Source organism: Thalassophryne amazonica, chromosome 14, assembly GCF_902500255.1.
Source record: "Thalassophryne amazonica chromosome 14, fThaAma1.1, whole genome shotgun sequence".
Taxonomy (NCBI): domain Eukaryota; kingdom Metazoa; phylum Chordata; class Actinopteri; order Batrachoidiformes; family Batrachoididae; genus Thalassophryne; species Thalassophryne amazonica.
The window spans coordinates 37,097,039-37,114,748 of NC_047116.1; the positions used below are offsets into that span (position 1 = coordinate 37,097,039).

Consider the following 17,710-nt stretch of genomic DNA (forward strand, 5'->3'; position numbering starts at 1 on the left):
GACGTAGTTGATAGTGCAAAATCAGCAGGTGATTATGGTACTACAACCATTTTGAGGTATTATGCAGTCTGACTGCAGTTGGGATAAATGACCTGCAGAGGTGTTCTGTTTTGCACAGAGGGTGCAGCAATCTATTACTGAAGGAGCTGCTTAAGGCCCCCCACAGTCTCATGTAAGAGGTGGGAGCATGCTCCTCTCACCCACCACCTCTATGGGGTCCAAAGTGCATTCCAGGACAGAGCCAGACCTTCTGACTAATCTATTGAGTCTCTTCCTGTCCCTCTCAGAACTTCCACAGCCCAACCAGACCACAGTGTAAAGTATGGCTGATGCCACCACAGAGATATAAAAGGTTTTGAGCAGTGTCTTGCACAGAGCAAAGGACCTCAGTCTCCACAGCTGGTGAAGATGACTGTGGCCCTTCTTGTACGGGACATCTGTGTTGTGTGTCCAGTCCAGTTTGTTGTTAAGATGAACAATCAGGTATTTGTATATGATGATTGTTTGTCAAATAATCATACTGCTGTAAACAATTACAACCTCATAAGGGGTGAATAACACTTAAAAACTCAGCTTATGTTTTTGGGTGTTGCTTAGCATGGACATCACTGACTCCTTATGCCTTTCGTGCTTCTTGACGAAGAGCAAGAGTTTCTCTCGTGCGATCCGGTCCTCTGAACACAGTGCCTCAATGAGCCCGTGTTGTGAAAGTGTAGTGACACGGACCCACAACAGGGGGCGCAAATGAACGGTCAATAGATGAGCCAAAAAGTAACAATTTAATGTTGTGAAGGTGCACAACGAATACACAGACAATCTCAGAATATGATAACAGTCAATCCACAAAGGTGACGTGTGGGCAGGCTCGAGGATAGAAGACGTCTGTCCTGAGAAGAGCCGGAACCACACGATTTCCACCGCCACCGAACCTGGTGAATACTGGAGCCGCCAAGTCCCGAATTTCCAGGTGATCACCGTCCCCGACTGTCGGATCTGGTACTGCCGGCGAAGAACAAAGACAGTCAAGTGTGGGTGTGTGTACACCCCGTAACAACAACGGTGGGAATGCCACCTCCACCTCTCACTCAATATTCTGATGAGTATGCAGTGATCCCTCAGAGGAAAAGAGTGCCGTCCTGCACTCACTCAGCTTCCACAAAACAAGGGACCGGTACGCCTGCAAACACTCACAATATACAGCTTATAAGTTAAACACAAATGGCTGAGGAAATTACCTCCATAGAAGTACGATATCTCGGCGATGAGGTGGAGATGACGTCTGGGTTTTATGGAGTGAGATGATGAAGAATGAGTGACAGCTGTCAGGAAATAATGAGTGACAGCTGTCACTCCCGGCTGTGTCCGTGGCGGCAGCGCCCTCTCGTGCCTGAAGCCCGCACTTCAGGTAGGGCGCCCTCTGGTGGTGGGCCAGCAGTACCTCCTCTTCTGGCATGAGTTTATTATCCCACAGAAACTTGCAGCCTTCTTCCACACAGCATCGCCCAATGGTGAAGTGCAAATAAGATGATAGTAGATCTGCAGGATGCATCCTTTCTTCATGGGCCAAGATGATGGGCGATGTCAGCAGTCTCCTCCAGATTCATGAAGTCAGTTTGTCTGATGACATTAATAGGTTATTTCTTACATCTTCACTGGCCTCTTCCTTCACATCCATGTAGCTTCAAAGTCTATCTCCAATCTTTGTATTTGCATTCCACAATCCCTGCTCTTAAAACTTGATTTTCTTTTTTAGATCTTCAATCTCTCGCGCTTACGTTTTTCAGAATTTCTTCACATCCACTGACATCCTCTACAAGTCAACTTGTGAAGGACATTGTCTGGGTTTCGTTAGAAGTTGCCTCTGTTGTTATTTCTGTCACTGAACTCTTACGGCACAGCTCATGTTTGGTAGGAAGTTCATTTATGGCTCCCAATGTGTATGTCAGAGATACTGTCACCGTGACTGTTGGAGTTCAGCTTCTTCCTTTTGAAGACAGGTTTCACGGGAGGGCATGGGGCCGTAAAAATGTCAGTAGTGCTCATTGATTTGGCTTCCTCTGTCTTCATTTCTCCCATATATATACACATATGGAGTGCATCCAGAAAGTATTCACAGCACTTCATTTTTTCCACATTTTTGTTCTGTTACAGCAGTGGTGTCCAAAGTGTTCCAGAAAGGGCCGAGAGAGTGTAGATTTCCTTTGCAGCCACTGACTCCAGCAGGTGATTCCACTGATTAACATCACTTTGAGCAGATAGGACAAGTTAAAATAAAGAAAGCTAAGAAATCACATTTACATAAGTATTCACACCCTTTACTCAATACTTTCTAGATGCACCTTTGGTAGCAATTACAGCCTCAAGTCTTCTTGAATATGATGCCACAAGCTTGGTAGCTGTGTGCTTAGGGTCACTGTCCTGATGAACGATGAACCGTCACCCCAGCCTGAGGTCAGTAGTGCTCTGGAGCAGGTTTTCATCCAGAATGTTTCTGTATATTGCTACATTCATCTTTCCCTCAAGCCTGACTAGTCTCCCAGTTCCTGCCGCTGAAAAACATCCCCATAGCATGTTCTGAGAGTCCTTCAGGTGCCTTTTGGTAAACTCTAGGTGGGCTGCCATATGCGTCTTACTAAGGAGTGGCTTCCGTCTGGCCACTGTACCATACAGGCCTGATTGGTGGATTGCTGCAGAGATGGTTGTCCTTCTGGAAGGTTCTCCTCTCTCCACAGAAGAATGTTAGAGCTCTGACGGAGCGACCATCAGGTTCTTGGTCACCTCTCTGACTAAGGCTTTTCTCCCCAATCCCTCAATTTAGATGGGTGTCCAGCTCTAGGAAGAGTCCTGGTGGAGCTGAACTTCTTTCATTTACAGATGATGGAGGCCACTGTGCTCATTGAGACCTTCAAAGCAGCAGAAATGTTTCTGTACCCTTCCCCAGATTGGTGCCTTGAGACAATCCTGTCATGTTTGACTTCATGTTTGGTTTGTGCTCTGACATGCACTGCCAACTGTGGGACCTTATATTTAGACAGGTGTGTGCCTTTCCAAATCATGTCCAATCAACTGAATTTACCCCAGGTGGATTTCAAGGATGATCATTGGAAACAGGTGCACCTGAGCTCAATTTTGAGTTTCATGGTAAAGGCTGTAAATACTTATGCACATGTGATTTCTATTTTTTTTTTTATAAATTTGCAAAAATAAAACAAAAACTTTTTCACATTGTCATTATGGGGTATTGTGGGTAGAATTTTGAGGAAAAAGATTAATTTAATCTATTTTTCGTTTATTCTTTTACTACTACCTCAGACACTACACTGTAAATACTTGTGCACTTTACTGTCCTTATTGTCGAAACGTCTTATCCTGTCATCACTGAGGGAAGCTGAGAAACAAAATTTCAGTTCTTTGTATGTCTAGTACATGTGAAGAATTGACAAAGCGAACTTTGACTTTGACAATATTTGAATAATGCTGTGACATAAAAAATTGGTAAATGTGAACCCTGTGAATACTTTCCAGATGCACTGTGTGAAAATGACTACACATTGTGATGTTGAATGATTTATTGTGACACAGACAAAAGAAATTAAATCAATAATGTTATATATGTAAACTCTACCCCACATGATATCATCAGTGACTGCAGCAACAGGTTTGCTGGAAAGAAACTAAAGGTACCACCCTCATATCTAAAATACTTTGATTCCATATCATATGCTTGCAGAGCTGCCTTTCAACACGGTTTCCGTGCGCATAATACATAGCTAGTGGGTATGAAATGGATCCATTCACATGCACAATACAGTTGTGTTGGTTTTTGGAAAGAACAAGGTTAAGTAGGTTCCTAGGGGCCAGGGGTGGATTTTTTTTATGGCCCCTGTCACCATCAATCACTCACAAATGTACCAACAGTGCTCGTGTTCATGACAGTAATTTCCGGACATACATACCAAGCACTGCAGGTCATGTCTTATAATAATTGTTGGGTTTTGTTTGCTGAATTATATATGACACTTTATGGTGTTAAAGAAAGCAGACTGTGCTTCCTGGTTTTCTCTATAGCATCTTGCCAGCAATGTTTATACTCATCTTGTCTGAGAACCATTCTTGAAGATTAGGACAGAATGAAGGTGACAAGTGGAACTTCCGTGACAAATTTCCATTTTGTATACTTCAAAATCTCTGAGGGTTAAAGTAGAAAGTTCTGTGGGTATTAAAAATATAGCAGGCCAGGTTCACCTGCACCAAACTATACACAAGTATAGTCTAGTTGAGCCCAACATTTATGTATAGCCTCGGCTGGTTTACACCCCTGGGGATATTTTGGGCTGCACCCTGCCTACCTGTATCTATATTATTCCTGCAAACTGATTTACCCTTTTTTTCTGACAGGAATAATGCACTGTAGACTACATTTACCCATGCTCTATCCTTCTATTTGATGAAAAAGTAGAAGACAGCAAACTTTACACCATCTGCATGACATCTGCGGGATGTCATGTATTGATGTCACTGCATGATCGTCAAATTGACACCCAAATGACAACATATCATAATATCATTAAGAACTCATGATTTGACATGAATTTGTGACGCATTTGACACTTAGATGACATTATTTCAAACATGACAAAATCCTGAATTTATTTGACATGGTTTGTTGGGTGCAGACTATAACCCTCAAGTTCAGGTAATAAACAGGTCTGTATTCCAGTGTACACCATTTCTCCAATATCACAATTTTTTTAAAAAGTAAATAATTAATACAATGTTTCTGCAACTCAACAAAAATATAAATGCAACACTTTTGGTTTTGCTCCCATTTTGTATGAGATGAACTCAAAGATCTAAAACTTTTTTCACATACACAATATCACCATTTCCCTCAAATATTGTTCACAAACCAGTCTAAATCTGTGATAGTGAGCACTTCTCCTTTGCTGAGATAATCCATCCCACCTCACAGGTGTGCCATATCAAGATGCTGATTAGACACCATGATTAGTGCACAGGTGTGCCTTAGACTGCCCACAATAAAAGGCCACTCTGAAAGGTGCAGTTTTATCACACAGCACAATGCCACAGATGTCGCAAGATTTGAGGGAGCGTGCAATTGGCATGCTGACAGCAGGAATGTCAACCAGAGCTGTTGCTCGTGTATTGAATGTTCATTTCTCTACCATAAGCCGTCTCCAAAGGCGTTTCAGAGAATTTGGCAGTACATCCAACCAGCCTCACAACCGCAGACCATGTGTAACCACACCAGCCCAGGACCTCCACATCCAGCATGTTCACCTCCAAGATCGTCTGAGACCAGCCACTCAGACAGCTGCTGAAACAATCGGTTTGCATAACCAAAGAATTTCTGCACAAACTGTCAGAAACCGTCTCAGGGAAGCTCATCTGCATGCTCGTCGTCCTCATCAGGGTCTCGACCTGACTCCAGTTCGTTGTCGTAACCAACTTGAGTGGGCAAATGCTCACATTCGCTGGCGTTTGACACGTTGGAGAGGTGTTCTCTTCACGGATGAATCCCGGTTCACACTGTTCAGGGCAGATGGCAGACAGCGTGTGTGGCATCGTGTGGGTGCGCGGTTTTCTGATGTCAGTGTTGTGGATCGAGTGGCCCATGGTGGCGGTGGGGTTATGGTATGGGCAGGCATCTGTTATGGACGAAGAACACAGGTGCATTTTATTGATGGCATTTTGAATGCACAGAGATACCGTGACGAGATCCTGAGGCCCATTGTTGTGCCATTCATCCAAGAACATCACCTCATGTTGCAGCAGGATAATGCACGGCCCCATGTTGCAAGGATCTGTACACAATTCTTGGAAGCTGAAAATGTCCCAGTTCTTGCATGGCCGGCATACTCACCGGACATGTCACCCATTGAGCATGTTTGGGATGCTCTGGACCGGCGTATACGACAGCATGTACCAGTTCCTGCCAATATCCAGCAACTTCGCACAGCCATTGAAGAGGAGTGGACCAACATTCCACAGGCCACAATTGACAACCTGATCAACTCTATGCGAAGGAGATGTGTTGCACTGCATGAGGCAAATGGTGGTCACACCAGATACTGACTGGTATCCCCCCCAATAAAACAAAACTGCACCTTTCAGAATGGCCTTTTATTGTGGGCAGTCTAAGGCACACCTGTGCACTAAACATGGTGTCTAATCAGCATCTTGATATGGCACACCTGTGAGGTGGGATGGATTATCTCAGCAAAGGAGAAGTGCTCACTATCACAGATTTAGACTGGTTTGTGAACAATATTTGAGGGAAATGGTGATATTGTGTATGTGGAAAAAGTTTTAGATCTTTGAGTTCATCTCATACAAAATGGGAGCAAAACCAAAAGTGTTGCGTTTATATTTTTGTTGAGTGTACATCAATAATGTAGGGATGGTGGCAGGGCCACACATAGAAAAACAAACACATTCACACTCACATGCACACCAACGGACAATTCAAAGAATCCAAACCACTTAACTGGCGTGTGTTTGGATGTGGGAGGAAGCCGGAGCACCCGAAGAGAACCCACGCAAACTCCACACAGAAAGGCCATAGGCTGGAATCAGACCCATGACCTTTTCGCTGTGAGGCAACAGTGCTAACCACTAAGCCACCGTGCTGCCCCAGTCGTGTTTAATTCATTGAAAGTTAACCATATGAAATAAAATCAAATTTTATACTTTGATTGTTTTATTGATATTGTATAAGCCTTCATGACTGTGTATGGTAACTGATGTTATCACTAATATTAATTGCAACTGACACCAACCATTAATATTGACCATGATTAGCATGACTGTATGTGCAAATGTGAACAGTGATGAGTTTATTTTCTTTAATAAGGCCAGTGATCACTACCAGTAATCACAATCGCGCTAAACTTGAAGGAATACAACATTCCACCAATACAATGGCACACAACAATCCTTTTAAAAAGGAAGAACTCTTAAGTAGAACCAGACTCTGCTGAAGGGTCATCTGGAATGATCAGCTGGCATGAACACAAATCTTTCCCCCCACTTGCACAATGTTTTGACAATTTAAAGTAACAGAGCCACAACTGACAAGAAGACAGAACTCTAGCTCCCACCAAAAGTGTTTTATTGACTCCTCAATCATTATTTACAGAACAACACAAGTGGCAGATGATGAAATTGAGAGGACAGTTCACAAAAAATCCAGAACAATTAAATAACAAAACAGATGTCTTAAACTAGCCTGAATCAAAAGGAATTCTTTCATAAATGAATTTGTATACAGGATAGAAAAGTGTGGGTCCTGTTGTATTAATAAAATCCCATCTCAAGGCTCCTGTTTCTTTTGCCGTTTGTTTGTTCTTTGTTTACCTCTCAGGAACATTCAGGAAGTGATTTGTATAAGGCAGGTCTGGTCAGTGTCATGATTGATGCCCTGTAATTTACTTGTGAAGTGCACTTCTGGAACCAGTAAGTTTAAGGTTCCATTCATTCTTTGTGTTTCTTCCTATTCTGTTTGGAAGCAGCTCAGACATTAAATATCAGACTGGACAAAATGTTAAGGTGCAACCAGAAAACAACATGATGACATCTTGTTTGCAGTTTCCATTTGTGCATTTTGCAATCTAATCCATGTGCTATTTTTAAGATTCTACTTCCTTTACGCCAAACCAAAACTGATGGTGCACCTTCATCAGTTACCTTTCAAAGAGATCAACGTCGAAGGAGTACTCCTGTATTTTTCAACCTGGGCTCCGTGTTTTTTGGCTCATCTTTTCACTTGGGACAAAAATGGTTTTCATCGGTATAGTACTGTCAACCCAGTCTCATGGCAAGTCGTGATTCAGCAGCACGAAATATACATTAATCTATTGGTTCTTGATATTGTGACAAAAAGCGTCTCATTTTCGTCACGGCAGCACAAATTAATTCCAATTCATTCCGTGATGGCTGCATGAAATTAAAAGTGAAGCGGGGGGGGGGGGGGGGTCAGGGTGATTATGGTTAGGGTGGGGGGAAGGAGTAGGATTAGGTTATAGTTAGGGTTAGGGTTGGGGGTAGGAGTAGGGTTAGTAATAGTTAGTAAAAAAAAACCGTCACGAAAATTTGATTCATTTTATAACAGGAGGACGAAAAAACGTGAGACTGGGCTGGTTAGAATACTAACACCATCACAGGCTAAAATGTTGCTGAATTGGGTAGCACAGTCTTGTTTGAGGGTGGGCATTAAAGGGGCAAAATATGACGCATATGACGTAATTTCTCTACTTCCAGGGACAGAAACACGGTACTTTCTCTGTGTTTTGGGCAAATTACACACAAAGTGAAAATGCAAAGAAAAAGTCACGATGCGGTGGAAAGTGGACATATGTTGCGGTTTGCTCAAACATGTCGAGGCGATTGTGCAGGCAAGAGATCGTAGCTAATCTGGCTAACTGTGTAGGCTAAAACTTACCAACATAACCTATTGTAAAGTGCTTTGAGGATCTAATGCAGATGGAAAAGCGCTATATAAATGCAGTCCATTTACCATTTGCCTCATCTTCCCTTCTCCACTGGGAACTGAAAATCTGCACTTTTCAAGACTGCTTCAGTGATTGCAGCCGAAAACAAAACAGTACACCATTTTCCCATTTGAATTGACGCTGTTTGTGGGAAGAGACTAATCCACGGGTGGAGTGTGGGAGTGTCGGCACAAATCATTTGGAGGAAGGGGGTTTCAGCGGAAACTATTTTAAACCGGCACATCTTAAACTGGCAGGTCCGCTCGGTGACAGGGAGTATGCTTTTAAGTTTCCGAGCCGGACTGAATGGTTTGTGCTGAAACTCCCACACTCCGCTCGGGGATTCTCTGTGTTCATGCCGGCTGTCTCCAGATGTGGACATATCCCACAATATCACGTAGGGGTTCAAATGACACTACGCTGCCCTATTGGAGAATCTCTGAGACTGAGCATCATGATTCTTCTGTTTACATCAGGAATGTGCCCCTCAGTTAGCTGCTTAGGTCAGCAGCTAACTGTAAAATCAATTGTTTTTAAACATTTCTTCACACTTCGTGCAGTACATATGCATACATTTGCCTCCTTAAGGACCAGATACTTCTAATGACATGTTCGCCTGTTCAGTGACGACAAGAAGTGTTTGACTGTCAGTGTTGCTAGCTTGCCCCATACAATTACACTGTGTAGCCATTTAGCACATGATGGTGTTTCCAGACAAAGTTAGTAGTACTTTAGTACTAGACAGATCAGTGAAAAGATTAACCCAAAAATATCTCAATAATAGAGCTCAGGTTGACTTTCTCTCCAACCGAAGAGTGCGGCAGTAAAAGAGGAATTTTCTCTTGTAAAGGCATCAGCGGCTTCATCAGAATGTTTCTTTCTGACAATCATTTAGTGGGGATTTTGTGCGTTATCTTTCCTTTTATTAGCTAAGAAGCTTCAGTCAAGCCATCCACTTAGTTGCGAGAAACTCTATCACAGATGGAAGGATAAGAAGGCATTACAAAACATTTATTGATATGTGACATCACAGACTTGAATATACGGCTAGGCTAGGCTAGGCTGTCAGCAACAGTCTCTGTCCTGTATTGCTGCTATATGGCACTTTATAAGTAATACACTATGAGCACTTTACACATACAGCACAATACAAACTCTATAACCCCATTCAAAAATAAAAAGGGTGTAGAGCGCATACAAAACTGCAAGCCAGCATAAAAAAATAAAACACTCAGACTTTTTTGTGTGTGTATGTGGACCAGTGATGAAAAACGATTATGCAACAGCGCTACTTCTCAGACATTTTACAACTATAATCACAAAATATCACAGTAAACAAGCAGTCGACAAGCGTTCAACTCTGAGGCACCGCTGCTAAGATTTATCAATTAAGTCACAGGTGAGTGGCGTTAGTGACGTGAAGACATGAATGATGCAAAAAATTAAAAATGCCTTTTAAACAGAGATGGGCTTGATCAGCTACTCCAAAGCAGCACACAGTAAGGAGACTTTAAATGCTTTTAAAATGTTACAAACATATTGGGAGGCAGAAAATCTTTGCCTCCCGATTACCCAAGAAAATTCTTAGATTGGTTATCTTGATTGTGGATTTAATTTTTGTGTGTGTGTGTGTGTGTGTGCGTGCATACATTTCCCTTCTGCATTACATCAACACTGAAAGACAAAGTAGGTGATTAACTGTAATTATCACTTCAAATGAGAAATGTTGTTGATTTGTTAGTGAAATGCAGAAAGGAGTCATTTAATCACTGGAAGTCAAAACAGGCGTTTCTGGTTATTTTTCAGGAAAAATGTTCATTTGGGTCAAGCTAAAATTTGACAGTCTCTGAGTAATGGAAGATTTGCTCTCTAGCCTCAGTGGTTATAAGTATGCAGTGATTTGGGATTTAATTGGGGTAAAATCTCAAAAACAGTATTTCTGGTCATTTTCAGAAAAAAGGTTCAGTTGGCACAAATACAAATTTGGGGTCTCGGTAAGTTAAAACCATAGACTGCTCTGTAGGCTTGGTGGTAACAGATCTGAGCAGCGAGGGTGAATTATTTTCTGTCTTTTGTTTGTTTTTAGCTGTTACGATGGTAATGCTTCAGTTAGTGAGAAAGTGTTCTATTACAGGCCTTTCAACTTTGTTTCTTGCAATTTTTTTTTACATTTAACCTTTATTTAACCAGGCTAGTCCCATTGAGATCAAGACCTCATTTATAAGGGAGACCTGGACATTTTTTAAAGTTTACAATTCACCTAACTTGCATTTCTTTGGATGTGGGAGGAAGTCGGAGCACCTGGAAGGAACCCATGCAAACACGGGGAGAACATGCAACTCCACACAAGAAGGCCACAGATGGGAATCGATCCCATGACCTTCTTGCTGTGAGGCAACAGTGCTATCCACTAAGCCACCGTGCTGCCTGAATACTTTGACACCAGAATTAAGACAGAAAGGTTCCTGAAATTTGGTTCGACATCCACAGAATCCTGTGCAGAATATAACACACTACATCTCATTTATTTATGTTTTCAATTTGTACCCCTCAGTCAGTGGGATTACTGAAAGAGTGGGATTGATTCAAGGGCCCTGTAATAATCATCCACTGACCTGCTGCAGTTGGAACAAGCAATTTCCTTCAGGATTAATAGTTTTCTGATTCTGATTAATGAAATGTGGCAGCTCTTCACTGTGTTTGTGGCTGGAACAAGTCAAGCTTGTCGGTGAAAGGCACTATAGAAGAGAAATTACTGTATTAGTACGAGATCAGATCGCTGACGAATATGTCACAACATCACATGGGACCTGTCCACGTCGGGTCAACAGGCATCTATCCATAAACGCAGAGTCAGGCATCAACTCATCTCAGCAAAACAGGAAAAAAAAACAAAACGGTTTTAAATAATTGCCATATCAGTGGAAATACTAAGAATATGTAAATCAATCTGCAGTGAAATTCATGCCAACTTGTGTGTGTTTCAAGCAAACAAAAGAGTTAATCATCAGCAGCGGTATGAGCATATTCATGGTAGTATCAATTCAATCAGTGCATTTTGTGACGGCATCAAAAAAGTAAATTAATCTATGGTTTGTGATACTGTCACAAAAATGTGGTGCTTTTGTGATGGGAGCACAAATTCATTTCGTGCGGGTATCACGAAATTCCAGGTGACGCGGGGGTCTATGGGGTCTATGGTTAGGATGAGGGGAAGGAAAAGGGTTAGGTTTGGGTTAGGGGAAGGGGTAGAGTTAGAAATACTAAAATAAAATAAAAAAAAAAAGCATCATGAAAATGTCTCATTTCGTGATGCATGAAAAAAAAAGTGTGAGACTTAAATTTAGAGTGACACTCCAAAATTAAATATCCAAAATATTGGCACAGAGCTGAAAAGTATTATTTTGGGGTACTTAATGAAATTTAATTGCATGAAGCGACTGAGGAGAAGTGATACTCAACTCATAATGATTTCAACCTAAGCCCCACCACCAATCAGCAAACATGAACACACACACACACACACACCACACACACACACACACACACACACACACACACATACACATACACACACACACACACACACACACACACACACACACATACACAACAGCAACATTAGTAGCCAACAAAAGAAAGATCCCCAGAATCCAGGGATTAGAATCCTCAGTAAAATGTATTCAACACAGAAGTACTCGTTGAAGTCGTCATGATACATCTATCCTGCTTTGGCACTCAAACAGCTACTGCAGACAATTTATTTATATATATATATATATATATATATATATATATATATATATATATATATATATATATAAATCAACAAAAAAAAAAAAAAAACAAACAATCATGCTGTACTTTGAAGCTACAGTGTGTAGGATTTGTGGGTGTTAATTAGCATAAATAGGATCTAGAACTCAAACCCATCTGCTCAGTTTTTAATTACCGGCATGAGATCTACTTTATTGATCTCACAGTGGAGAAATTCCTCATGAAAACCAGTCATGGTCATGAAAACACATCGATTGCATTTTCATGAGCATAGAATGAGCCCTTCATATCTACATGGGCTCAGGGCCCATCATGGAGGCCGTCATAGTGCACCGCCATGTTGATACAGTAGCCCAAAAGGGAAATGCTTATGCTGCGTTTACACATAACAACAAGAAGTCACGAATGCCACGAAGTACACATTCTTGGCCGCTGATCACGAATGTGATCATTCGGGGCAGAGGCGTCAGGTCTCCTCAGGAACTGCTGCAACCTGTTACCACACGTTACAATTAATGGCACGTGTTGCTGGAGAATTATCAGGAACCATTACGCACGGTCAAGAATAGTGTTCTGCATTGTTGCACGCTATTGCGCGCTATTGCGCATAACAGCGCATCGTTAAGTTCTGTCACGTTGTGAACGAGGTGAATTGTCTCCACACACACCCCCATATTCATCCAACCAAATTCAGATGGCTCCAGTTTTTCAGAAGAACTTTGTGACTGCATGCAGTTAGGCTCTGTGCCATGGAGTGGTGCAGAGAGGAGGAGGAGGACAGAGCCAGATGTGTGGCTTCATGCGGTTCTCGTCTCGCGCATTTTCCCAAACATCAGGCACATGCAGGAGCGCACTGAAGAGCACTGAAATGAGACGTTTAGCCGACTTGGTGTCAGCAAACAAACTGATTGTGGTGCAGCAGGGTTTAATTGTCCGCGCGCTTCTTCCTCCGCCGGACTGGAGGAGGTGCAGAGATGTCTGGCTGCACGTGAGTCTCGCTCCTCTGGTTCCTCTGGCTCAGACTCGTTCTCCCGCTCATCGGTTACAACAGCAGGTGGAACACCTGCAGGAGCATCCTGAGGAGCTTCAGCAGGAACCGTGGAATGACATTTGGAGCCAAGTTTAATTGTGCGCACATGACAGAAAACGGATTCGTCGTGGCTGGCAGTGAAATGTGACGCCACGTCACAAGTCGTGTCAAAACTTGAGTTTCCATGTCACTTCATAATAACGTGTGACAGTTTGGGCTCCAAGAACCATCAAAGGAACCACTACGAACGTTGTCACGTTCTATTAAGGATCACTACTCATCAAGACGGATCAATACGCTCAGTTGCGACCTCCACGACGTGAGACAAAATGAGGGTGGTGTGTGACATTCGTGTTAGATTTTTTGACAGGCAAAAACATGCTCCACGAATATCAAGAATATCACGCACCAACACGCACTATTAAGAAACCTATTCAGATGCGTTAAGTCACATTAAGAATGTCAGTAATGTGCTAGTGCAGGCTAACTATTGTGAGAACCCTCATTTTTGTGAAACGGGGGCGCATACATATTGCTTATCACAAGGGAAGGCAAGGGGGCAGGAATCCCCTTCACCAAAGAAGCAAAAATATGAAGAGAAAGCAAATCATGACTGATGACAGCATAAGGCAATACGCAACCTCACCACTAGATGACAGTAAATCCAACACGCTGTAGCTTTAAGTGAGAGGACTCCACTCCCACTGCTGGCTGGAACAATCATTTACTTACATGTCTACAATAACTATCGTATGTCTGCCAGCACATTATTTAAACTGGTGTGCAATCATCATGGATCGTAACAATTCAAAATAAAAAGTTAAACAACTCCACTATGTTAAAAAACAAACAAATAATAATAAAAAATTGTTCAAACTAGATTTGGTTTAACACAGAAAGTCAGACTGAACATTTTAATGCATTTCTACGTGGTAACAATCACAGCACACCTATGCTCCTTGTCGTTTTCCTCATGCCGCTCGTTCGGAACTGCATGCACACATTCAAACTGGCATCCACACATTCACACAAATGCACAAGTGGTCCGACACTAGCGCACACAAACTGCCCCGTACGGGGGCCTCACAGTAACACAGCTCCACACAACAGTGAGATCCACACGCTGTTTGACTGCAGTTGCTTCAGGCGGGTCATGTGATTATTGCTGGGAGGAGTTCAGCAGGTTGCTGAGGACTGCAAAACAAATACAAAAGCAGTTAGACTCATCATATTAAATTAAAATTTAAAAAAAAATTTAAAATTCACTGTGCATGTGATGTGTGTCTGTGTGAGTCATATACCCTGTGGTTCTAACTGAGCCTCTGCGGTATCAGCTTTGCGGCCGGCTTCTGGATCTGCTTCTAAACACACAGAGAAAATCGGAGTCAGGTGTCCTCTTTGCACTCAATAACATAATAGCGGCAGAAAAGAAAAATTACAATCTAATTACATCATACTATAAATTCAGTTTGCCTGTTTGTGTATCGGTTGGTTTCCTGTTTGAACTTTCAATATTACGCTTGACTTCAAATGTGGCCAATGCATGCATGGTTAACTGGTAAATTGTCACTTGCAGGGAAAAACACAAATCATAGAGGCCGAGTTGTGGGAGGTGGGGTTGCCGGGGGGAGCTGCAGCACCCCCTGCAATAGATTAATAAACATATTAAAACATTGGAAATTGTTTCCCTGCTGTTATTTACACAAAAATGTAATGTTTGATGAAGTTTTTGAAAATAATAAGCAATTCCGAACTGGTGGGATCGACTCCAGCCCCCCCATGACCCTTGACTAGAGTAAGCGGGTATAGAACATGAATGAATGAAAAGCAATTACAAATAAGTATTTAATACCGCTATAGCCTGTAATGGAATCTGGTAATGTTACTTGCAAAACTTGCTTGGTGATTCTAGAGTCTGTTGGTGCCTCAGGCAAAAATTCATAGGGGGCCCCTACAACCAGCATTCATCACCATTACAAGTGTAGCCCTATGTCTTTTATCGTCAGCCATCATGTCGTTACCACAATCATTTTTGTAAGAGTCACCATTAAATACTCCAGTATTAGTATCAAAATTGTATTATTTGTTTAGTTTTTTTAAAGAAGTCTAAATTTAAATTTTTTTAAAAAAGGTCCTCTGAGTCATTAACACCCTGAGCATTTGTCTAAATTGCCCCCATCACACTGGAGGCTGAATGAGCTCGAATTGCCCCCGAATGAAAAGTTGACCCACATTCGGGGTGTGTTGAGGTGCATTTGAAAATGTCGGACAGCATTCTCAGAGCAGTCTTGACAGTCGGGCAGTCGTGGGGCGGCCTCAAATGTTTTGCTAATGTTCCAAACAGTCGTGGCGCAGTCGAGGTGAAACCAGCATCGAACGGCAGTCGAACTGGCGTCTGACCGCAGTCTGACTGCATTCTAAACAATTAATTGGATGCCGTGAAAATGGCATTCGTGACATTCTGATCGCATTCGGGGGGACGTTCGGCATGTTTCCACCACGGCTGAATGTCCCGAATGCACCACAAGAGCACCTCGAGTGCTGCAGGATTATATTTCCACCACCCATAATCGGACATCACTCTTACGGCAACGTGAGCGCATTCGTCATATTCTCACTGCATTTTGACAGCTGTCTGGGTAATCCTAATGTGTTCCACCAACATTTGTACTTGCGTTCCGAGGCTCACGCGCATGACACGTGCACAAATCAGTCGAGGCGGGTTGGAGCTCAGACTGGGTATTCGGACAGCTGTCACAATACCTATCCCCCCAGATGTGGCACGAATCCTGGCGTTTTTGACATTCCGTCTGAGTCAGCTTGGCTCGCGCTCATTCGTACTAAGTGTGATGGGGGTACAGGGGATGACTGACTGCAGATGGAGTTTAAAGTTTATCAGCCCTCGGGGGCCCGCTCTACGAGCCCGGGGCCCTAAGCTGTTGCCTACCTTGCCTGTTGGCAAGCAGCACCTCTGCACTTGCTCACCTTTTTTACTAGCATCTACTGATTTGTTGATGCTGATAATACATGTTTCTGCATGATGTCCATGCCCTGTCACAGAGTAGGGGGTTTACATTAAGTACAGCAAAATTTGTGCTCTTTAAATGCTGTGGAGAATTGCATGAGCTGAGTGAATTAGCAGCAGACACATTACCAAATTACATTGTTGCATGTCCTGTAGGTTACATGTGTGATCTCTGTGTTTGTGTTTTCTCAATTTGCAAGACATTTTTTGACCCAACTGCTGAAAGCAAACTCATGAAAAATATAACAGAATACTGGGGCCAGTAAATCTCAAGTCCACCTTTGGTGTGAGGAATGTTGGGAATGTTTGAACTACGTGTAAATGACGCATCCCTCCAAATAGCAGCCATGGATGTGGCAAAGCTGGAAACAAATAAAAAACACTAACAAAAAAAACCAAATGTTGAACAATAAAAAAAAAACAGATAAAATGAGAGGTTTTACAGATAACTGTGAGAACAGCTAATGAAGTTTATATTTGTATCTACAGGATCTGAATTAGAAGGTGTGTGACTGGCAGCACTTTTAAGACCTGTCTGTCTCATAGGGGGTTTACTGACCTTTGAAATCCACCACACCCATGTCATTGCTGACACTATTCCAAAGCTTCTGGCATCAAGACATTCAAGGGAGAATTTTTTTTTCAGTGTGTCTGCCAAAAACTCAGCTGAAATCACCTCAACAAATTATATCAATTTTTAACCATTCCACGACAGTGGCGGCTCCAGATCTTTATTCTAGGTGACGCAAGGTGAACCTGTGATTATTTAGTAGCTGAGTGACAGAATCTAGACAAAATACAGTGACTTGAAAAAGTATTCAGCCCCTTGGTATTTCATGCATTTTAATTTATTTATGCCATTTCAAATGCAAAAAGTAAAGCAGGTTTCTCAATATAAAAATTTGGAAAATTATCTTCCTTAAACTCAAACTGAAAACAAATCTCTACAACCTGATATAAATTAATGAAAAATATAAAAGCCAAGATGATGGTTGCATAAGTAATGGGCCCCTTTGGTATAATACCTGCAAATAATCAGCTTTATTGCCAGTTTTCGTCAGACAAGACAGGAGATGGATACATGAACATTTCCAAGTTACTGAATATGTCTTGGAATTTATTTACGTAAATTATGAAGAAGTACAAACAGTATGGCACTCTATGGTAAATCTGTATGGCGCACACAGTTCTCAAAAATTGAGTGACTGTGCAAGAAGGAGAAGAGTGAGGAAAGCCACCAAGACAGACAACCCACAAAGAAGTTACAGACTTCCCTGGCTGTGATTGGAGAAATTGTTCATCGTGCAAGTTTTACATTTTGCATCCACAGTCATACAGCTTCATGATGAAGTGGTATAAAGGAGGGTT

The 17,710-nt window shown here is 42.1% G+C and overlaps 1 protein-coding gene and 1 long non-coding RNA gene across 2 annotated transcripts in view; both read right to left on the reverse strand.

The window, feature by feature from the left end:
* Positions 1-7,115: 7,115 nt before the first annotated feature.
* On the reverse strand, positions 7,116-7,821 carry LOC117525367. Its single transcript, XR_004565020.1, has 2 exons — positions 7,559-7,821; positions 7,116-7,518 (listed from the first exon to the last, which is right to left on the reverse strand). It is a non-coding gene; the product is annotated as an uncharacterized LOC117525367 (long non-coding RNA).
* Positions 7,822-14,179: 6,358 nt separating this feature from the next.
* LOC117525366 (histone-lysine N-methyltransferase 2D-like) overlaps positions 14,180-17,710 on the reverse strand; it is a 114,265-nt gene continuing 110,734 nt past the window's right edge. The window contains exons 11-12 of the mRNA XM_034187220.1: positions 14,619-14,678; positions 14,180-14,511 (exon numbers count right to left, since the gene is read on the reverse strand). Of these exons, the coding sequence (XP_034043111.1) occupies positions 14,477-14,511; positions 14,619-14,678 (95 nt within the window). The 3' untranslated portion in view covers positions 14,180-14,476. The remainder of the gene's footprint in view (positions 14,512-14,618; positions 14,679-17,710) is intronic.